The sequence below is a fragment of the Zophobas morio genome, unplaced genomic scaffold, assembly GCF_036711695.1.
Source record: "Zophobas morio isolate AGI-343-1 ecotype UQ-CSIRO unplaced genomic scaffold, CSIRO_AGI_Zmor_V1 ptg000004l, whole genome shotgun sequence".
Classification (NCBI taxonomy): Eukaryota; Metazoa; Arthropoda; class Insecta; order Coleoptera; family Tenebrionidae; genus Zophobas; species Zophobas morio.
In genome coordinates, this window is record NW_026972109.1 from 17,029,461 (window position 1) to 17,053,969 (window position 24,509).

At 34.9% G+C, this 24,509-nt stretch overlaps 1 protein-coding gene across 2 annotated transcripts in view; it reads left to right on the forward strand.

Moving 5' to 3' along the window:
* Positions 1 to 24,509, forward strand: part of LOC135143379 (dual specificity protein phosphatase Mpk3) — a 39,090-nt gene that overhangs the window by 1,945 nt on the left and 12,636 nt on the right. Inside the window, exons 2-4 of one of the 2 annotated variants that reach the window (XM_064075233.1) lie at positions 22,884 to 23,132; positions 23,922 to 24,037; positions 24,121 to 24,256. In XM_064075233.1, coding sequence (XP_063931303.1) covers positions 22,884 to 23,132; positions 23,922 to 24,037; positions 24,121 to 24,256 — 501 coding nt within the window. The remainder of the gene's footprint in view (positions 1 to 22,883; positions 23,133 to 23,921; positions 24,038 to 24,120; positions 24,257 to 24,509) is intronic. The other variant, XM_064075238.1, reaches the window with a different exon arrangement.

Below are 24,509 nucleotides of genomic sequence, written 5' to 3' on the forward strand. Positions count from 1 at the left end.
TTAATTTCTAATGCGATACAAATATTCAATTCTGTCGCAATTATTTCTTGTTGTTTTTACTTTCATATGAAAGTTAACCGAGTCTAAAAACAAAATACCAGATATACAAAATATGTAAACAGTTCTATTTGAAGAATAAAAGTTGATAGGTAATCTCCGAAAAAACTTAATAATTTAAATTATATATTCTTTGCAGTAAAGTACGCGTTTCTTTGATCTGCCACAGGTCATATTTGTGTTGGTACCAGACATTACAAAAGTAATCGATTGATATATTTAATTTTACTAATTTTAGCTTCTTGTAATCAGTTTTATAATTTGTCATTTATTTATACCAAGATAACAATAATTCAAATAGTTTCGTTATAAAAAACTTCGGTTTACTGTAAACCTAACTATCTTAAAAGTGAGATTCAGAACCGAATATTTTGTTGCTAAATACTCGATACGTAGATATGTCATAATTAACTCCAGCTGCTCGTGGTAGCGGCGGTATTGGCTGCGGTTTTGGTTGATATTATAGGGGATCGTAAATGTGGGCGTTAACATTTCTTTGGAATTAAGAAGAATTAGTTTTAATAACAAACACGAAAAAATTGGTCCAAGGGTTATTTCGATAGAACTTCCCTCGCCCCTGAAGTAACAGGTGTAGGCGTTGGATTTCATGGTATTTCAAAATGTAAGGTTATCTGCTAAATGGATTATATTAAATAGATATGCCGTTTGTGTCAAATTTCAACGCTTGCTTTGAGTGATTTTTCAATTGTACACCTGTAGCAATAAAACATATCCAATTTTTTTGAAAAAATGTAAACTTTGATTTTTCGAATTTTATTTTTTTTTTTTTAAAGCCCTATAAGTTAAAATAAAAATGTAAAGAAGCGTGCTACACGTATGTTTCAAGTGAGTTTTCTCCTTACAAAATTTTGTGTTAACTTCAACAACATTTTTGTAAAGACCCGTATATCAATTTGGATCGGTGGAGTGTAATATTAATAATAACAGTTTTTCGGGAAAATTGACTGAGCTGTTCCTGATGTAATTAATAAAATAAATTGACTCATTCATTAATTTTTTGAGTCACCTGTACAACCAATTCTTAAAAACTATCGATGGAATGATAAATCATAGATATAGACTCATCATATTTTGCACATTTTAGAGAAGATTTATTTGGAAAGTTTTGAGATGACGTCATCAGTTGTTAGGGAGGGTTGTAAACGAATAAATTTTGACCAAGGATTTACAATGTTTCCCATAACCTTAAAACGTCTGAAAGGTTTCACAGCAATGAATTTTACAATTGCAAGTTAAATTGTAAAATATTATTGACATTTTTTTTACAAAAATATCTAGTGTAAGCATTCAACACGGATTCATAAACTACAAGTGGAGGAATATATTTAAAATTTAAGTAACATTTACTGTTGTGAAAGTTTGAGATGACGCCATAGCATCAGAATATTAGAACAAAAAAAGGCACTTGGTATTTAAGTAATTGAAATTTAGTTGTAGCACACTAGATCACAATAATTTATCACGTGACGTGCAGTTTTTTATGAGCACACTCTATACATATATCAAAATGTGGAATTTGAAAATAGCTTCTAGAGATGTCATATCTTATGAAATTTACCTCCAATGTGTACTGTATATCACATTTTTCTTTTTTTGGATAATACGTACACATATTTGCTTTTGCCTTGTTTGTACTATTTTAAACCAGCAAAACCTACGGTTTTAGTGACAAGAAATAAGTCGCAAAACATGTATGGTTTTACTGGAATAAAAAGTATCCTCATTAAATTTGTCGCTTTCCGCATTTCATCGCCAAATATGACCACTAAAATTTACTCGATACTCCCAGAAGTAGCATTAAAAAAATTGCAACATCATTCTGGTCCGTCTGTAAAAATCACGCCACCAAGTCTGCTGCATCGTGTTGACGGGCATCAAACTGATAAATTTGCCTCGGTTCCAAAAAATATATATATATACCACAATAACGTCGAACGATTCAGTCAATAAATCTGCGGATGTTGATAGTCTTATCAAGTAATTGCAAGACAGCGAGATTACGGAGAAAAAGTTGGCGATTGTTGAAGCGAGATAGGAAGACTATTGACCACAAGCATGATAAAGAAGAGAGTTATCACGACTCGAACGTTGTACGGATGCAACGTGGAATAAATTTTATTGCACCATAAAATTTTCCAGTGCCATTTTACTTTGTATGGTAGATGCAACTTGACAACTCATAAGTAAAAAAGCAAAAATCGTCACACATGGGTACAAGCTGTTGAATAAGCAAGGTGAACACTGACAAAATCTGTGTATTGATGTATTTACAAAGACGGACAATAGACGTTTAGGCAACCAGAAATAGACCGAGACGGTGTGTCAATACATAGTGTGAGCAGACGTTGATAATTAATCGTGTACATATTTGAAAAATTGCACTTTTTGTATATTTATCAAGTGTCTGCCGTTATCAAATACATCCTAACTCTGCCGCACTGTTGTTTACTACTTATTACGAGAGATAACCGTCGCGAGTTTCGTTCTCTCCAAGTATCTCACTACACTCGCAATTTTTGTAAATTACGTAGGTAATTTACAGTTTATACATATACATACATGCTATGTTATAATAATTGTTAATTGCAGTAATGTTTTTGTTGTAGTCGTTTTATGTTGTTAATTTAAAAAGTAAACATAACGTAGAAATTACCCACAATGTTAACTATTGTGGTAATCTATTTCATAAAATAACAAAAAAACCAACCTTGTACACATCCGAAAAATTTCCGCTCGTCTGAATTTTTTGCTCAAACACAAATTTCAATAAAGTCGACTTAAACTATATACTACAAGTTCAATACATTATCGCTTGTTTATTATCGAACAGCAAACAACCTTCCATCTGCGATTTTACAAAGCCATTACGATCGGGTGTATGCACGCCGGGACATGTTCGAAACGTGTACAAACACGTAACTCATACCCAGCTCGTGGATTTATATGCACACCACCATTTCCTGCAATAATAATTTTCACCATTCTGTAAACAATAGTTTAAAATAGCGAGTTATTACAGTGTATCTTCAAATTTAACTATGTTCAAACAAACATACGACTTCCAGTGAAAGAAAAAAAAAGAAGAAAAATAATCATCAGACTGCATGCTAAGATTAGTCAAAGAATTGCTCGACTATAAACCGGGAACAAAAGGGGCGTCTGATTCATACCCCGCACGAACTTCGACACGCAAATCCAACTATTCGGGGCCCTTTCATGACGTAATGTAAACGTGGTTAAGACGTCAATAACATTCGATTCGTGACTCAACCTGTCTTGGGAATCGTAGAATGGAAACAAAATATTCATGAATGTGCCTACAAGTATTTTGACTCAGCCGCCAGAGTCCTTGGACCTGAACCTATTGAATATTCATGGATGGGTACAAGAAAAGACTTTATTGTATAATACAATGGAAAAGGATATCTTGGATTTCTAATAAATTTTGTCTATTGAGAGACGCAGTTGGTTCAAGTGATTGGGAGCACCTCCCACGTGACTTATAATATAGAATCTACCGTTACCGTATATGTCGAGCGTTCATGTAATCAAAGATTAAACATCTGAGGGCGATCGAGTGTTCAACCTTCTCCTGCTTTCGCAAGGTTGTTGCTTGGTGTTTTCTCTAGCCATATAGGAACAGGTGGAGGAAGAGAAATGTTTAAAAATGAGCAGATGGAATGGGGCGCGCCTTTTTTAATATCTATTTTTGAGTAATTACTAAGTTCATATTTTTCCACGGGGTGTAGTTCCAAATTAATTAGTCAAGTGTTACTGAAAATATCTGCTCAGCGGGGATTGCTCTCAAATTAAATAAAGAGCATTTAGCGTTAATTATACATAACTTTGTTTTTTATTTTTTTTTGCACTCTCCCTCTAGTTCTAGTTATGTTAAAAACAAAATTACTTAAAAAATGAAGTACTGCATTATCAATCGAATGTTTTGGGTTCGCCTTCATTTGGTATGGGATTGTGGCGCTTGATATCAATATGTAGCAGTTATCAGTGAGCACTTCACGCACTATTGCACTTCTTTTGGTGATGTTTCTCGATAATGGTAATGTCTTCAGTCGTTCACAGTGACTCACGTCCCCAAGAGTTGAAGGAGAAAGTTCAAGTGGGAATATAACAAGTGTAACTTAAGGTTATGTTACGACCCAATGATCTATGAAGTTCAACTTTTGAGGTTTGAGGTGTGCTCTATTTTCATAAGATTCCCAATATTTGTAGCAGATACAAGAACTAAATAGTCAATATTATTGTAGAAGAAAAGACCTTCAGATAAGAACCACTAGGAAAATTGATTTCAGTGATTACGAAGTAACGAAATGAAATGATTCAGTGCCGTAATCTTGATCTTGGTCAGCTACTTGAACTTTTGATAAATTAAAATCTACCTCAGCAGAGCGTCATAAAATGACTCACTACAACTGAAATCCCTTTTCTGCACCTTATTACCTACCTATCCATATAATCGTACAACTACGAGTTTCTTAGTAGTTTATTAGTACCACCAGACTGCTTGTCTCACAGTTTTGTTTATATCGTCACAGCACACATGCAACAAAAGTTGGATTTTTCCTCTCGTATACAAACAGCATAAACACCCTTAAATTGACCCTTCTGTAATCGATCATACGTCAAAACGTCGGCCACGAAAAAAACGTTGCTTCCTGTCGGAAACGCACATGTCATCAATCCAATCATTTCCTCCCTCGGCACTAAACCACGACCAGTGAAATCGGCATTTTACGAGCGTGAAGTTTTCTTCCTTAATGAATTGATTATGAAGTTCCTTCAGACAGAGTTCCTTCCTTGCTATTTCGGTTCGACACCTGAAAAGGGGATATTCCCGTTTCCGGTGCGGGTAATTCGTAGTATCCGCCGTAATAAACAGCGTCTTTCTGATGTTATCCTGCAAAGGATATCCTCTTTACGCGACAATTATTACTTTTATTATGGAGAATCAACACAATGGCTCGCGTTTCCTCCGCATACGCTCGTTCGACGCTTCAAATGCGATGTTGAATTTTAATTTGGTTGTTTAATTACTTCTTAATGCCTTTTTTGTGACGCCGAAGAGTAAATGGAAGGAAACGTGAGGTTTGGGAGGAAATCAGCGCCACGTGATAGACTTTTTTAGCCTGCGCGACCGGAAAGTTATTAGAATGAGAAAAACACTTGATTTGAATTTTGTCATTCTTCGCAATACAGTAATAGGGATTTTGTGAGTGTCGGGGAAGTTGTCCGGTCGAGCCTTCCCCATCGTCATCCTTCCCGTCCACTTGAGCAACTTCCTAAATTCCGCGATCGGCTTTACAAGAATCAAATGAGTCAGAGCAGGTTGTTGACACATTTTATGGAATGTTTACTGATTAAGTCTTGTAAATAGTCTTTCATCACTGTAAATAAATACGCGGTTAGCTTCCTACTGGTACAATTCCAATAAGTGCCTCAAGGATGTGCCGACTTGGTGTTTTTCTTTTGAGAATGCAACGTTCATTCATTGTTATTAATAGTAAATCGTGACGCATCGCTCGGCGAAAAATGAAGCCGTGTTTCTGTTACGTCGAGATTTATTTTGCTTTTTAACTATCCTCCATTAAAGCAAGAATAAAGGCGGCATATCCTGGATACAATGTAGGTATGGCAAAACGAGCCATTCATGCCGTCGAGTTATTTATAGCTGTATAAATACCACCTACAATTGGTCAATTATGTAAATGTAGAAATCAACTTGGGACACTTGACCCTTGTCAAACAATTATGATGGGCGGTTGCGTTGAAGTGGGGCGCAATCGTTTGAAAGTTTACCTTAGGGTCCTGAATATTCGAGTGTGATTATCTAAGGCTTAATTTACTTTTGTTCCGGGGAAAATGAAATAATGCAGGGTGGTACGGTCGAGACCACAGGAGTGACCAGGGTTTGTGTATTTTGTTTTTATTTTACGTGAAACAAATCACGTAATGATGTGTTTATCACAGGAAATATCGATAAGAATTTGGTAGTAGAAGCTACTACGAGATAAGGAGGATTTAAAGATAACAAATGATCATCTGTGAAAAAAATAACATGTAGGCTTGAATGGACAAATTTTGTCACAAGTTATCTTGACGGATTGTTGGTTCAATATAAGTAGCTCAGGTTTTCTTTAATCAATAAGTTTTTTAATCATTTCAAAAGTTGATAGTAAAATGTTTTGATCCCTTTTTTCCGCATTCTTTTCACCCTCTCAGCACGAATAACAAACTTAACTTCAAGTGTTTATGTTTATACAAGAATGTCTCTTGAGATTGGTTTGATTTGAATGAGTTTGTCTTCTCAAAACCGAGGATTAATTTTTTTCATTCTCTAGGAGTCATGAAATGTTGAGAAAACATGAAACTGGCCCAATAGACTCTGTTACTAATTTCCTTCGCTTATATTCAGGAAGTACATAAAATTTTTGCAATGACATCATCAGTTTTTCTAGAGGAAGATGAATAGACTTTAGTTGTTGTGTAATTTTTAAATCTTGCATTAATTTAAAAAAAAAATCGTTTCTTAGACTCTAAAATTGCTTTAATTTTGTTGTTTTCATTAACCCGTGAAGGTTTCATTAAAAATATGATACATTATTAAACCACAAATGAAAAATACAGGCAAGGATTACTCAACAGAATTTTGAGATGACGTCATCAATTTTTTGCACAGGATGATAATATGAATTCTGATCATTGAATTACCATGTTGACGATGACCTTAAAGAGCGTGCAAAGTTGCAAAACAATCAGTTTTGTAGTTTCCAAATTAAAATTCTGAAATTTTCTTCTACAATTTTCAAAAATCAGTGCTAAATGTAAGAATAGGGGTGGATTTATAAATCGCAGGTAAAGAAACATATTGTGTACATTTTAAAAAAGATTTGCTTTGAAATAATATCAAATTTTTGGTGTGAATGGTGAGACAAATTTTGCTTCAAGTTTTAGATATTCTTAAAATACGTCTAAACTAACAGAAATGGGACCTACTTTTTCCTATTCTAGGAATCATCCCAATTATAATACTTCTAACTCATTAAATTGTATTTTATTCGATCAAAAAACTATTTCTTGAAACACCAGGTATAATCAAAATGTTACTGTTTTGTAACAATGTTGTATCGTTGGGCCCCATGAAAGGTAAATCCGGCTCTGAAAGCATACGAATGAGGTTTTGTTGTTGAGACTGATTATAATTATAATAAATTATGGTCCGTTTCCAGTAAATAAGCAGTAGAATAACTTCAAATTTCGTCAATAAAATTTATTTGTTGTTTTACATTTACACTACCCAACAACACATTTATTAAAATTTTTATGATCAAAACTGACATTCATACAAACACACTTAAAAATACCGTCGCAATGTCATCCGTTTCTCCAACTTGTAAAATTCTGTCCGAAACTCCGCATTTCTTTGTCAAAGCCCCCAGAAACCCATTTACCCCGAAACCAAGTGGTCCACACTGGTGCACTCGTCCCCCGCACAAAATCCGAAGCGCATTTATTTTCATGGGTTCGTACGGCATTGTGGCCCCTGTGCCGTCCCTCTTCAGCTTGATTCCTGCACCGGCCCCGGCCCACGCTTTCCCGGTTCTGTTCGGCTTCGCGTGGGCGGCGAGCGCGTGGGTCGAGCGCGATGTCGATGTCGGCCGCCCACGCTCATTCTCACCCTCCTTTAAAACACACAGCCTCAAGGGCGTCCTTGAAAGGGCCACCACCGCACCGCCATCCGTCGCAATTTTAGCTCCTGACTGCTCGAAACCCACGCTTTTTGCTCATCATGTCGAGCGGGATGTTTGGCGGCGGTTGGCTGGAATAGCGGATCTTTGCGGGGCTTGTTGATAAATAAATACATGTTTGGAGAGAAGGCCAGGGGCGTCGACAATGCGGGGGCTGGGGATTTGTTTATGGAGGATATTTTTGATGTGTTAACGTTGTTATGATTTTGTGCTATATCAGGAGTGGGCTTTTACCTTCACCTCACCTTTTTTGTGGAGCGGATAATAGGCTGGAGATAAATAAAAATGTTGCGGCGGAACGGCTTTGTTCCGAAATAGGTGGTGCTTCAGCTAAAGGTTCCTAGCTTTGAATAAAATCAATTCAAATTTATAAGTTTGTCAAAAGCAAAAAATTAATAAGCTTTGGCTTTTATTGAACGTTTTGTACACCGAGTCATCTGAATTTTAATTTCCAAGCAAAAGTTTTCTTAATACTGGAATGTTTGTGTTTTTTTTGTAGAATTTTTTTATTTTTCTTCTTTGTAGGTATCTACGTAACTTATTAGAACATTCATTAATAAACTATTTGCTGAAGAAAGATCTCTGAAGTTATTGTCGAAAGTTACTATCGCACGTATTGTCGAGCGAGGGGTATTAGATTGCTCTGCCTCCTCACTGCGGGTTTCCATAAGCCCTAAACACTTACATAGAATTAAGCACCTAAATTTCTTGGTTTGATTATAGAAAATTTTGCATTTAATAATGAATCTTTATTAAATTTTTTACGCATAGATTTTAGATGGGGAGTAGAAAATAAAAAGTAAAACATTGTTAAGGGCGACAACGTTGATTCTGTTTTTGAATACGATCCAACTGGTCATTAAAATTAGCTTTTACAACAAATAAGAAAACTATTGTTAGAGTGAAAAATCCAACATTCGGTATATTAAGAACGATTCTTATCATTATATTACATTTCTTGTGCAGGTCTTTGCAGTACACCAAGTTTGGTTCATTCGAAATTACGTGAACCACCGATACCTATTTGTTATGCTTTTACATGGTAGTTCGCGGTCGGTCGCTTGAATTATTTATGTACCAGACGCTGATTATTCCGGAGGAAAAGCGAAATTAGCTTTGATTTACCGAGTACTCGCACGGAGGAGGCACAACAAGGTTGCTTTACGACTGCTAAAGATAAATTTTGTCCCGGTGTTGAAAAACCAAGTTCATGTATAAAATTCTGCGTCATGATGCTTTCAAAGTACCACAAAATAAAAAATTAATGCACGACCTACGACTTATTAAAGTTGTCCAAGTCAAAAAATAGTCTCGTTTTGAATTTAATGTTTTAAAGAGTAGCTAGACGAACACATTTCAACTTTATTTGAGTCATATTCGTAGAAACTGAATAGCTTCTCTTGGTAAACAATAGTAGCCAATAAGCAAGAATTTGTTACATTATTTGTACCTGCTTTGATTAAATTTGAATAAACAGTTTGTGGTTGACCCCAGTTGCCAAAACTTGTGTTGATGCGGGTGCCAAACTAAGTATGTATTCAAAATTATTTTAAATTTTGTTTGTAACATACTTTGTTGTTTTCAATTTTTACTTTATTTACAATATGATACTTGTTCACAGTTGGCACAGACAAAAATAAAAATGCAAAACAACGGTTTATACTAGCGCGTCACGCCCCCTATACCCCAATAGCTGAATCTGCGAATTTCAGAAATCGACCCTACAAAATCCTGAAAAAGTATCGTTCCCTTAATTAAGAAAGAGAGGTCATTAACATTTCACGATTTCACCCAAAACATACGCCTACCGCAAATACGATCCAATCAAGGAAACCACTCGTAGATAAAGCAAATTCCCCGTGTGATTCCATCGAGAAAACGTACTTATAAATTGATAGCACAGGATAGGGGCCAAGGCAAGGTAAAGTAAGGTGCAGCGGAAATCGTGATGGATGGATACGACTTCCGGCCGGATGGGCGACATTCACGGGAGACGGAGAAGGCACGGTACGCTGATCGCTGTATAGAACGCGTGGGAATCTACCAGAACCTATCGTTTTTAACGACCGCATACTTTCCGATTCGAAAACTATAAAAATAATTACCTAATCATGCCGGTCTGGACGCTGGGATTCTTCTCTGATGGTTATCGTGCCCGTGGCATTCCTCGGCGGGCGGATATTGGCGATTTTCGCTACTCGCCTTAAAACTGCCCATTCAGAGGCATTGTTTGGCTTGTAAATAAACAGAAGTTTGACTGTCTTGTATTTGCGTGGTTTTACACAACTTACAGAAATATTTTTGAACAAACCCATTCCTTGATGTGACATGCACGGGGTGTTGGTCATGCTTTGACAAAATATGGGTCTATTCTAAAAACAAATGTAGGGTTTTGTCGGTTCTGCAAGAGTTATGGCGCTTTTTTGCTTTCATTCTTTACGAGAAGTTTCAGTTTACACAGTTCCATTCTATGTATTGTAGAAGAAATAATGGCTGAGATTTATTAAACTCTCATCATGTGAAGTAGGTTGCTTTGCAGACTAATTTTGGGAGGTTAGTGCAACTTTTAAAAAGTATGGTAAACATGTTAAAAAATATCTTCCACTATTGGCTTTTATTTCCCAATTCTACTGTATGTTTACGAAACAGATGTCTAGCAGACTCCGCTACCCCTTGGCGTGCCCATACAGATGCTATCTGCTTTGGTACGGTTATGCTATTTTTTCTTGTTTTTCAATCAACCGCCCGAGTCACGTTCTGTCATGCCGGTGTTCCGAGTGATTAATTCGTCGCAGTGATAATAATGTGTGTCTGACTGTGGAGGCATGAAAAGGTCTTTCCTGCGTTATCGAAAAGAATGCACACGATTCCAAAAGAACTTGCATGACGACCCACCTGCACGTGGACACGAGACGTAAATCTGATCAGTCTGGGACTTTAAATTCCTGGGGTCTGGTTATTTTATACGGTTAAATTAATAATTGTTGAGTCTGGTGAATGTCTACGCATTTTGTTTTACCTACGTGTTCGGAAATTTGGAATTCTATTGTGGGTTGTGGTGACTGCTGGAAAACAAAGTTGCGGTAAAATTTTGACGTGTGAGTAATTATTGTCTTTCCTGGTACGAAATTTTCGTAATTGCTTGCAGTGTCGTATTTTTATTTTTGAGTAAAATTTGCATTTTTCGATGTTTTGGTTTTATAATTTTTCTTTTCTTTTACTGTAAAATTGTTCGTTTTTTAGTTTTAGATATTTCCGTTTCTTGATTTTTCAATTTTTCGTTTCTTCAATATTTGATTTGCAATTTTCCTAGTTTTCACTTTATTTTTTTAGAGGGTACGTCATTTGCCAAAATTAGTCTTATCTTAGCATGCACTAGCCCCGCCCACCCGCCCTTTATTTTCTTACAGTGTACATCATTTGCCAAAATTCTTCGTATCTTGGCATGTACTAGCCCCGCCCACCCACCCTTTATTTTCTTAGAAGGTATGTCATTTGCCAAAATCAGTTTTATCTTGGCAAAAACTAACCCCGCCCACCCGCCCTTTATTGTCTTAGAGGGTATGCCATTTGCCAAAATTAGTCTTATCGTAGTATGTACTAGCCCCGCCTACCCGCCCTTTATTTTCTCAGAGGATATGTCATATTGTGTAATCATAATTTTTTAAATTATTCAATTTTACGATTTCAAAATTTTTCCATTTTTCGATTATTGCATTTTAAAACTTTTCGTTTATTTGATTTTTCAATTGTTCGATCTTGCAGTGTTACAACTTTTCAACTTTACAATTTTGACGATTCTATAATTTTTCGATTTTTAACCTTCTCGATTTTTAGATTTTCAGTGTTTCAATTTTTCGTTTCTTGCGTTCTTTTTTTTTTATCTTTCGCCTTTTCGGCTTTGCAGTTTCTCGTTTAGTCTATTTTTTGATTTTTCAATTATTACTGATTTTCTAGTTTTTCGATTTTGCAATTTTTTGTTTTTCAACTTTTTGAATAAAACAAATTAAAAAATTTCAAAATTGTAAAACTACATAATCAAAATTGGAAAAACGAAAAAGTACGATTTCAGTTTTACAATTTTGAAATGTTTTCATTTGTTTTTTTATTCGACAACATGAAAAATCGAAAAATTGGATAAAACGAGAATCTGAAAAATTGAAGAACGAAAAATTGGAAAATCGAAAAATTAAAAATTGAAAAAGTTCGAAATCTAAAAAACGGAATAGGTATTGTAAAATCGAAATACTGAAAATTCAAGAAATCCGATAAATGAGAAATCCAGAAATTGCAAAATTGAAAATCTTAAAAATTAGAAAGCTGAGAAATTGAACAATCGAATATCGAAAATTTGAAAAATTGAATAATCGAAAAATTGTGATATAAAATCGAGAAAATGAAAATTAAAAAATCAGAAAAATGAAAAATAAAAATTAAGAAGTCAAAAAATTGAGCAATCGAAAAATAAAAAATTGAGAAACTGAAAAATTGTGATATCAAAAAATTCCAGTAAATATCAGTAAATCCAGATTTTCCGAAAAAATGTATTTTTGATTTTCCGAATTTTATTTTTTATGATAACACTTATAATTTAAAATAAAGATTTTATGTAATAATACAGTGTAATACTATTAAAAACACTACTGTATTCTCAAATTTTTGGGAAAATGGAGTGAATCGTTCTTGATTCCAATCAATACAGTATATTGCCTCATTTATTAAATTTTATAATCACCCTGTACAAGTAATTTAAAAACCTTGAGTGCATTAAAAAACACAATTATGGAGCTATAATATTTTGCATTTTTCAGAGAGGATTTATTTGGTAAAATTTTGAGATGATGTCATCAATTTTTACTTACCGAGCGTAAGCAAAGGAAGTATTGTAATCGAGTCCGTAGGCCGACTCTCTACTTTTAGGTTTTCTCGGCCTTTCATGACCCGTAGAGGACGAAAAAATAGGTCTCCCATTTCCGTCTGTCTGCCGTCCCGGATTTTTATTAGACAGATAATCTCCTTAAAATGCTAACCAAAATTTGTCTAATCATCCCCACCACTAATGCGATGACGTCAGTTCAAAATTGTACATAGTAAATGGGTTTTAAATTGTATAAAATAACATAGTCCTACACATGTAGTTTATAACCCCGAATTGAGTTTTTACCCGAAACGTCCAGATTTTTGGAAAAAAAATCAAAACTATGAAATGATATTTTGCAATTTAATTTTAAATCTGCAAAACCGAATGCTTTGAAATCTTGCAGATGGTTTACAGTTATGACAAGCACGATAAATTTTTAATCAAAATATATTTACTTATCCCCTCCAAAAAATTGATGACGTCAACTCAAAAGTTTGCCGAATAAATCCTATCTAAAATGTACAAAATATGATGCGTCTGTACTTGTGATTTATCATCCCATTAATATTTTTGGATTTGCATATATGTACAGGGTCACTCAAAAAAATTAATGAAAGTGAGAATTTATTTTATTGATTTAATCACGAACTACAAAACCGAATGCTTTGAAATCTTGGAGATGTTTTAAATTTATCATAAGCAAGGTAAAATTTTGATTGAAATGTATTTGCTCATCCCCCCCTAAAAATTTGATGACGCCACCGCAAAATTTTGCTGAAAAAATGCTCAAATGTGTAAAGAATGATGAGTCTATACTTGTGATTTATCACTGTATTAATATTTTTTAGATTTGCTTATACAGGGTGTCTGAAAAAAATGACTGAGTCAATTAATTTTATTGATTAAATCAAGAATTACAAAAATGTAATACAAAAGAGACATAATAGGTTTGCAGTCGTCACGTTCCCGACAGCGAGGGAAGTACTGTCTAAACTCTTTATACCAATTTTTTGGAAGGGAATAAACGAATCAATTTTGATTAACGATTTAAAACCATGATTACGATAAACTTGAAACGTTTGCATGTTTTCAGAGCATTCGGTTTTGCAGTTTCAAAGTTAAATTGCAAAATGTTAATACAATTTTGATTTTTTTTTCCAAAAATCTGAATGGGTAGGGTAAAAACTGAACATAGATTCATAAACCACATGTGAAGGATTCTCTTATTAATATAAATTTTGGAGATAACGTCGTCCTAAATACACATAAAATTTTACAACAATCGATTCAGCAATTTGTGAGATTATCTGTCTAATAAAAATTCGGAAAGGCGGAAACGGGGACCTACTGTCGGGGTCATGAAACGTCGGGAAAACATGTAGCCAATGGACTCGATTACAATACTCCTTAGAAAAATTCGCTTTTACACATTATTGAAAACGACAAATTAACACAATGGATATTTTTCGCTGCACTGATTTCTTTAATATTGCAAATGTATAAAAAAAAACCGTTCATCGGTGGATGTGATAATTTGTGAAATTTCGATTTTGACCTTACATCGATTTCACCTCCGTGTTCAAGTCCTGTGAGACGACCTAACGGAAATACATATATCATATTCCCCATTATCTCCTCAATACTTTCTGGTTTGTCTGCTGCCTCCCTGGAGTATTTTTGGCATAAATCCAGTTTTTGTCTAGTAGTAATTGATTTCCTGGCATCTCTCCCTCTTGCATTATGAACGTAGCATCCAGGCTTTTCCCCCTCGCTGATGGAGTCATTTATTATTAAGGTTTTTGGTATGCTGCGGATGCATTCCTCATCGGATTAAAAGGTGAAATGTCACAAGAACAAAAACTCCTTGTGGATGTGCGTTCGGTGAACGCAGTTGGTGTTCAATGGATGATTCACTCCCCATATCACCCTAATGACTTAATTACTGTGGTCACCATTTTAATTGGTCTAATTTTGCAATTGAAGCGCCTCGTTGAAGCTCGTGGATGTAATGAAAATTACCGATATTCGGCAAAAACAGTAACTCGAATATTATAATAAAATCGTTGTTTTGTTTGAAAGGTAGCGAACAATTACACATTGTTTTAATTAAATGATATAGTTATAATAATTGACATCTGGGTTTTAGAGATTAATCGAGTTGAATTATCGCTGTACTAACAAAATTGCACTCTCGCCGTCGCCGTTTGTGTGAGGGAACCATTCACCCGAATTTCACCCATGATCGAAAATGTATTTCAAGAGTGTATATTTATCCAACAACAGGAAATCCGGTGCTCGAATCAAATCGAAAATATCTTTATCGTAAACCATTAAAATTGTGCAAATTGTTTACTCAGTGATGATGGTATCGACCAAATTAAACAAGTTATCATAAAAATTATAATCGATTTTCAATGAATACTGCCTACGATAACGGTTTACTACATTTCATCTGCAATATTTTAGGTAACGAGTTTCGCACGGTTCGGGTTATCTAATTATTTCCAACAGTTTCCGGTTTAGTAAACCATAATGCAATTTTCTCATTCATCTCGTAATGAATAGCTTTCAGAGATATCGTAATATTGATAGGTGGCTGAGTTATAGTATGAGTGGGTGGCAAAATGGTACATTGAGTCGGCAGATACGAATTCGTTCATTCATACTGGAGACGTAGAAAGTTGTATGCGCCGAGTCGCTTATCAATGTTTAAATAAGTTTCTTATTTGTTTTTGTTGGAAACTCGTCCGAGTTAATGGAGTGTAATTTTCCGAGAATGACTCTATTATGTTTTGTTTGTTTAAGTTATGTTCTTCAATCTCAAAATACTCTAGTTCTTTGAAATGTGGACGTTGATCGGAATAGGCAAATAATGATAGCGGCTATTATTAGTTAGTAAGGCGAATCACAATTACAAAATGCAGACCGTTAAAGTTAGCAGCGAAATTTTAGTGCTAGGTAGGTAGTCTTGGAGATAAGAAAACAAGTGGTGACACACTGCGTATTTACGAATGACATCTGTTGTACGCGTGTTTTTGACAAGCGTGTGCGCCATTCGTAAATATTCTGGAAGATGTCGCGCGACTTGACAACTAAATAACGTCAACAACGTCAATATAATGTCAATAGCATCCAACAGTTGTGTAAAAGTTTGTAGTCTGCATTAAATAACCATAAAACAATGAATACATTGATTTATAAATTAAAAAAAAACGATAGCGCCATCTGCTGAAAATTTGTAAGAGTTGACCGAGTCGACGAATATAATTTTACAGTGACGGCATACTTGTCAAGTGCTCAAGAGTAAGGACAATTGAGTGTAAAATAAATTTAACTTTCCAAATATATATATTTTTTTCTGGAATATAAACTCAGGGAAGACTGGAAGACAAAAATCCTTGTTAAAAAATATTTTTTTTTACATCCAATAAACAATTAAAATTTCTGACAGTCCCTGTTTATGTATCTTATTACTTTAACGTCTGTAATTTTTCCTCCTGAGATGAGCTATATGCAGAAGCCTGAATCTAAACGTCAAGAACATCTCAGTTGATGGGAAACAGAAAAGCAAATATAAATATACACAAGAAAAATAGATGTTGAGAGGGAACTTCCTCGCTTCTGAAAAACAAAAACAAGTTGTTTCTTAAATAAATTATAAAAGATAATTAAATTTTATTTTTTTATGACAACAATCTGTATTAAAATAGGAAGATAACTGTGCTCCCAAAAATTTGAAAAATGTAAACAGTCCTAAAAAATTGGTTGAATGTTCCTTCGACAGAACTTCGCCCCTGAAGTAAAGTACATACAACAAATCCCGATTCTTTGCAAAAATATATTTTTTGCGAAATGTTGGGATCGAATACGCGATCGCTACGCCACGGCGGATTCATAAACCACAAGTGTGGGACTATATTATTTTGTAAAATTTAAGTGGCATTTACTAAAAAAAAATTAGAGGAACAACGATGTTCATAATATAACATACATCTAAAATGTGACAACAATTGGTCCAGTAGTTTCGGAGATTATCGGTCTAATAAAAATCGGACAGACAGACGGAAATGGGAGACACATTTTTTCGTACTCTAGGGGTCATGAAGCGTCGAGACAACATGAAAGTAGTCGCTGGATGAACCTTATTACTAGAGCTGTGCGGTTGAAATTTATTTACCCCCACTATCGGCCCACAGTGCCGATCGCTACAGCCTTGCCTTTCTCGCTTCTCGCTTTTCAGTTGTGGATTATTTTTGATAATTCACACAAATAGTTTGATTGTCAGAGAGACGGACACCTGGACATTATTAAAATTATTATTACTCTTATTTCGTCAATATGGATTTTAAAATCATCAACTGACATGCCGTTAACATTATTTTTGGCGTAATTTTCTTCGCGATACATAACGTCGGATGCAAGCCTCTGGCCTGCCGGAGTGGGGGTCAATTCGCAGCGTTTAAATTTCGATCGCACAGCTCTACTTATTACAATACTTAACGTACACTCAGGAAGCAAATGAATTTTGCGATGACGTCATTAATTTTGTAACAAGAATGAATTAATAAATTTTAATCATTGCTCTGTAATCAATAAATCAGTGATAGTATCTTGCCAAAACTTAAAAAAGGTCCATTTTGTAAATTATGGATATGTTATTAAATCACAATTAAAAAATCATGTACCAGAATAAATTTTAAGAGAATTTACATATCAGAATTAACTTTTAGAAGCGATGAGCAGAAGGGCGTTTCACTAAATAAAAGCGCATCATACAAAATTTTGGAGCAATAATTAGTACTAAGTAAAATTGTTAGACGCATAAAAATACGGGTGGATTAATAAAACACAGGTATAGAAATATATTATTTTGCACATCTTAAGCAATATTGTAAAATGCAAATAAAATAACGTCATAAGAATGGATCCAGGAGTTTAGGAGATTATCTGTATGATAAGACAACAGACAGATCCGTACTTTGGTAGGGACAAGTATATTAATTGTGATGTGTATAATGTAATACTGATCATAATTCTACTGACTTCCGAAAATTTCTAGAAAATCAGATGATGCGTTTGTGATACAACTGAAAAAAAAATCGGGTTATACATTAATTTGTCTTAAGATATCTTGTGTAGGTGTTCCTGCAAAAAAAAACGCTCTTTGCCGATATTAGATGACATCGAAGGAGATATTATTTTATTTCTAAGATACACTGAAACATAAAAATAGGTTTAATAAAGACCACAAGAACTTACAATAGAATTTTCTGTAATAGAACCATTTCGTTTTAATTTTTGAAATAGACCTAGATGGGTTTCATAATTGACATAACATGAATTTGGTAAAGTGGATATTTGGGAATTGTCGAATTGCAAGAAAAAAATGAAATAAAGTTGAAATGAATTAGCACTTTTAACCAGTGCAGTTACGGCTGAAAAAGGTAAAAACAAGATAATAGTGAGTGATTATTAATGTTTGTAATTTTTTTGTCAGGTTGGCAACATATTTAAAATTTTATGATGGCATACCTGATGTCAAATCGAAATTTTGGGTAGCTTCCATCTCATTGATCATACTAAAATTGACGTGCGAACATTGCTGCCAATAGTTCATAATTGCCAACCCAAAAATTTGTTTGAAACATTTATAATCCCCCAAAGTTGACATTGACATTAATCTTCCGCAGCCAACTTAGAGACATGTTACCTTATTTTTTACTAGCTTTAATTCAGCGCAATCAAAATAACGTGGTAATTTCTAAAAGAGAAAACATATTTTCCAAAAATCTGTATCCTCCGGACTAAAACATTACTCCAAGATACATTAAGACATGAATTAAAATTTTTAGTGATCAAAAAGTTGACAGTTAAAAAATCACGACTTGAACATTCACAATTTTGGTCGTTGTCATTCATGGTAAACAGAAATTATGTAATTACCTTCGATAATGGTCGATTCAGGTTTAATTACGCGCATTATTTACATAATACTTTTATAAGAATTTATTTTCACCAACGTAACATTAATGATTCTTCCAATCACGTAACGTCGTCGGTTAATTATAAATCGTAAATTTCATTCAAATTTTAAACAATTAAACGTACTTACACTTCAACGTGATACTCACCAATGTCACGTTGTAAATTATTATTGAAATAAGAAGACTTACAATGGTGAGATTGTTCCAAAAATACCAGTGCAAACAAACTTCGTTGTATTGGGGTCCATTTGATCATTTAACCGTAGTCGCCATTGTTTTTGTTGAAGGTCACAGTCGTAGGGACGCTTTCCATATTTCAATAATTCTTTCTTTGCCCTTTCGTACTCAAGGAAGGGCATCAAAAATTAACATTATTGGTATGGTCGTCGTCATATTTCCCGATAATTTGGCTTGATTTTGTCGATACAGAGATTCAATGTTACATGGTCTGTGCTTCATCTCAGATGGCCGTAATTTTCACTAGTAACACATTTCAAACACCCAGTATATGGACAGTCCGGATTTTCATCATCCCACTGTCCGTTTTGTAAGAAAATAAAACACTTTGTTTCTTTTTTATCAAAAAAGCGACTACCTCACAATTACTACGTAAAAACTAATGTCGTCATTTTTAGGCATGCGCATGCGCATTGTCGGCGTATTCGCGATTTTTGCCGATCTTAGGCGAGATCAAACGAAGCATTTTTAAATTAATTAATTCTATTAAAGTGAAGTTCAATTAATAAACGAGATGTTTACCGTTTTACCACCTCCACGATCATTTTAAAGTTCACCCAAAATTTCATAGTAGTTGGTGGTTCGCAAATTGTCTCCATAATAAAATCGTCAACAAATTAAAGCGGAAAACGTGCGTTTTTGTATTCTACGAGATGTGAAGCACCAAAAAAACGTTGGAAGACCTTGTTGCAACACATCTTGTAGACCTAGCTCTTTCATAAATGGGACAATTTTATTAAACTTTTTTTTTTCTAATGCAATGAAATTTTCAGATTACCTACGTCATTGTAAAAAGCTTAAATAAATGTATCATTAAAACGTAACCTTGTTGTTTCCCACGACACACGTCACAAGTGCGAGGTGTATTAACTTGATCTGCCACACTTTTCAAATTGTGTAAAACCGAGTTCACTAAATGGGAAAAAATGAAGACCCTAATGTGTAATAAAGTAAGATTTTTTCGTTAATCCTACAGCTATAAATTTTTAATTAAACAAAAAAATAACTCTAAACCGCTCACATTGTTCACAATATTATTCCACGTGCCGTTCAGATTTACGACACTGCTGATAATAGCGTAATTCGAAAAAAATTGCCTGACGTAAAACCCAAATCCCAGTAGGTGGCATTTTCAATCAAACCCCTGTTTAAATCAAAAACAGTTTATTTCATGTAAAATCTGAGTTGAGGTAGGTAGCCACGTCGTCGGTATGACGCAAAAGTGACATAATTTGCATTTGCGTATTTTACTATATTACAACGGAATCTCATCCTCATTTTGTACAATTAGTCTAATGCAATGTGACGTACCCACACAAATAAAGGCGTGGTACCCAGCTTATTTTAAGGAGCTAAAATTACCTATTGTTACACGAGAATTCCGGTAATTATTAATTCTCATTATCATTGATGCGCCTAATAATAGTGCAACCTGATAAAGATTTCGGTAATTTATGGACACGTAGACGCTGAACTCCCTATTTTTAAGCGAATGCACGAAGTCGGATAGTTTGATTGTTTCGAATTTCTAAATTAAGTAAGCAGAAAATTTCTAATTCGAGATTTTAACAGGTCACGGAGCTATTTTTAGCCAGTCGGGCTGTATATATGCAAGCGGCTCTCTTTTACTCTGATTAATAAATAAAATAAAATCAATACATGTATACAACGATTTCCCTAAACCCTCCAAGAAAAGTCGTCAGGTCGAGTATACCGCTCACAAAATTACGACCGTCTTCACATTTCATTTAATTTTATTACCATAATTAAGTCACAACCCGCGGTAGCCGGGCCCACAAAAAAACCAAAACCGTCCCATTAAATGCCTCGATTTTATTAATCTCTTCCTGCCTGGTACATACCATCCAAAACCTGTCCGACCCGTCTTTGATTTGTATCAAGGGTGAGACGCCACACTCCAACAGGTACTTCCCTCGAAATGTGGTTCATTCCGTTTCCTAGCAACGGTGCATTAGAGAGAAAGTAGGTCCGGCTGCAGGCGGCGAGTCTGCCAGGCCTCGGCGGCGGCGGCTGCCGACAGAGGCCAGGGGTGGGGAACGCCGCCCCCGGATTTATGTTATTACAGATTATCAAAACAACCGCCCACATGGACGGGTTTGATCACAAACTAACCAGGTAGAAGGTAAACAGGGGGCTTGGCGGTGGCGGTGGCTGTTTCGGATGCGGCTTGCCCCAGTGACCCCTCAACACATGAATCGATACAGCGGTTTTACTCAATGAACGATTTTGCTTCATTGTGAATTGGGCAAGGCTTGGAAGGGGCCTTGTGAGGGGCTAAAGTTACCATGCGCTTTGGGGCGAATGTTGAATAACGCAAAATTTCGTTTGAGGGTGTTTTACGACTGTTATTCATAAATGTTTCTGCGAATTTTAGATTTAAAATTATAAAACGTGGTCGGTAATTAATGTTCGTGGAAATTTATTAATATGAAATGTTAATAAAAAAATGTTCAATGGTAAAATATAAAACAGTGTTATCTAGTTATTATCATGATTGATGGGTGAAATTAATATTTCAAGATTTGGCATTTCAGCCGGAATTTATGTTTATTAAAATGGAAATGATAACGTTTTTAAAAAGCAAAAGAACACATTATTTTTACTTAATTGCAATGATCAAAAATAATTTAATACTAGGGTGTTTGATCGAAAAAAAAAACATCCAGTAGCCCATGAAATTTATTTTTAATTAACTGAGCAACGAACGCGAAGTGTTGCCTACATTGTTTTTTCAAACTTAAATTTCAAATATTTTTAACTTTTATTTGAATGAGGTAGATTATTTTTCTTAACTGATAGGTCAAAGTTGTTCCAAAACTACCCGTAATTAAGGATTTTTTAAGTAAGCGATTATATTGATACTGATAGTAATTCCACAAATTTTTAATAGATTGGTTCAGTACTCTTTTTGCAAAAAATTTAAACCAAAAACCATGAAGACAATATTCTTCTTACGATGGCACATCCTCAATCTTGAGTTGGAGTCATTTTAATTTTTATTAAGTATGAAGGTAATGAAAGGTATATATTTAAGTTAAAGGACTACAACTTGTAGCAAAACAAATCAATAAGCGAATAAACAAAATAGAAATTAGTTCAGCACTAGACACAGCTCCAACTTGCTTTCGTCCCTTTGTAGCGAGAATTTTTTGTGATTTTTTGTGATTGTCAAGCTCGGGCTATAAGTTCCTCGGTTCGGGCCATAAACGCCTCTTTACGCCCTTGGTACATAAATAACTATTTTTTGTTGATTTTATGTCACGTATTTTTAAAACAAACCGTAACCCTATTGTAGACACACTAATCACTCCTTTTTAACAATGAACTACTATCAATGGCCGATTTCATTCCATTGTTAATTTCGAGGTCGTTTCCGAACGTACTCACCGAATAAGTAAGTAATCAAAAGTTCATTGTCTCGATTTCCGGGTAGTACAAATTCCTAGAAACCATCAGTAGTCGTAGTGTAAACTTAAACATAAATAAAACTGCAGCTTTTCCTGCGCAACGAAGAAAGGAAGTCGCTTTAAGATTACTAATCCCTCTACGTAACGTCGGATTATAAAGAATCCTTACTTCACCGCTTTATTAAAAACTCGCGAACTGAAAGTAAAGCCGATCTAATTTTGAGTTTTCAACCTTGTCTACGCTTACGTTACGTGATAGCCATTCTAAATTTAATTTATCTTCATTTAATAAAACTCATTCATTGAAAGCAAACCCGCGCATTTAATACCGCATTATTTATTATGTAGCGTATGCTTGCAATACTCCGTGCTGCGTTATAAAACAGTGAATACGTTTCATGCACGTAATGCGTAACGAGTCGCTCGCTTCGCTCGCTTCCGGTAGCTCGCTGAAATATGTAGGCGTACGCGGCACGACCTTCGCTTATAAAATGCTATATAGACTTTTACCGTTTTGTTTCTTTATTTTCAGATGGGTTTCCAACATTCCGAAATTCCTACCCGGAATGGTGCGACAGTTGCTCCGAGCTGTTGGATAATTCGGGTGGAACTTTACCATCTGCTGCCGGACCAGACCCCCTACCTTTGATGGGGCTGCGGTCCCTTCGAATTTCAGCACCGCCATTGCATAGACCCCATCGAAGCTGCGACAGTTTGTCGTCTACTGCCAATAGTTCCACTGACAGTTCGGATACTGATGATCGATGTGATAGTTCTTTAGGTAGGGGATCTTTACTTTCCTTGTTTATCTACGTAGAGGTTTTTAGCAGATTCAAAAATTTTGGTGTTTTTGTGTATATATATGAAGCTTACAATTAAATATAGCACGAGGTTATATTTTTTGAAATTAGTACTTCCTATTGATTCTTATCGAAAACGGAGATCGAACTGATTTTGTCAAAGTTCAAAAAGTTTCTGTGGCAATTGAACGATTTTGACGTAAACTTGAAGTATCAATTTTATAAGATTAAAAAACGTTTTTAATTAAAAGTCACTGATAACAATATACTTATCGTGGGTTTTTTTGTGTCGTGAAAAAGGGTCAACAGCGTAAAACAGATGTTTGAATGTTATAAGTAACTAATCTATAAATGACGCAAAGATTGAATTTTTTTAACACACCTGTAACTTATTTTTTAGCCGTGTGTTATGTGTCAAGTTCGTTTGCTCGTGTGTGACGTCCAAAAGATTCTCTCTCTCATTAGCTGAGTCATTAGGCCGCGATTTGTTTCAACTGTTTTGCAAACAGTTTGTAAATTATCAATGAACTTATCTAAATGCTAGACAGGTTTTTTCCAATCCTGCTTCATTCATTGCCATTGTGTAGCATCCAAAGAGTTGCACAGTCATTGATAAATATAGCATGATGATTATCAAATTAGTAATTATTGTTATTAAACTCGTATCTCTCAGTCATCACAAATAAAACTGAATGCGCCTAATTATAAGACTGAGAGATTACCTTTTTTGTACATACGAACGCCAAAGTCCAGTGAGTAAAGCGTTCAAGTTCTTTCAGGTTTGGAGGAAGATAGAGAGTTTCCTGTCGAAATTCTTCCTCACCTGTTTCTCGGTAATGCGGCTAATAGCGAAGACAGCCAGTCACTCGAAAGACACGGTATTCAGGTGAGTTGTTCTCCAGTAATGAGCATAAATCTTCATAATGATCAGTTGTAATTAATTTCTAAAAATCTTTTTCGTTCTTGCAGTACATACTAAACGTCACTCCTGATTTGCCTAACGTCTTCGAAGATTGCGGAAACTACAAGTATATGCAAATTCCTATTACGGATCATTGGTCCCAGAACTTAGCAAGTCATTTTCCGAAGGCTATAGAATTTATAGGTGAGTGTCTGTGTGGAAATTCCAAGGAAAGCGCCACGTTCAAAAACAAACGAAACCGCTGAATGAAAGATAACAGCGAATTCACTTCGCACAAAAATAGCTACAATAATAAATGAAACACTTTTCCATTGTAACTTTCATATCTTAAGATTAAGAGAGCCGCGATGTCATTGTTTCGTCGCGATAAAATCTTCAATGGGGGGCCTTTATCTCCCCGGAATATCTCATTCTGTATACAATTAACAATTTATAG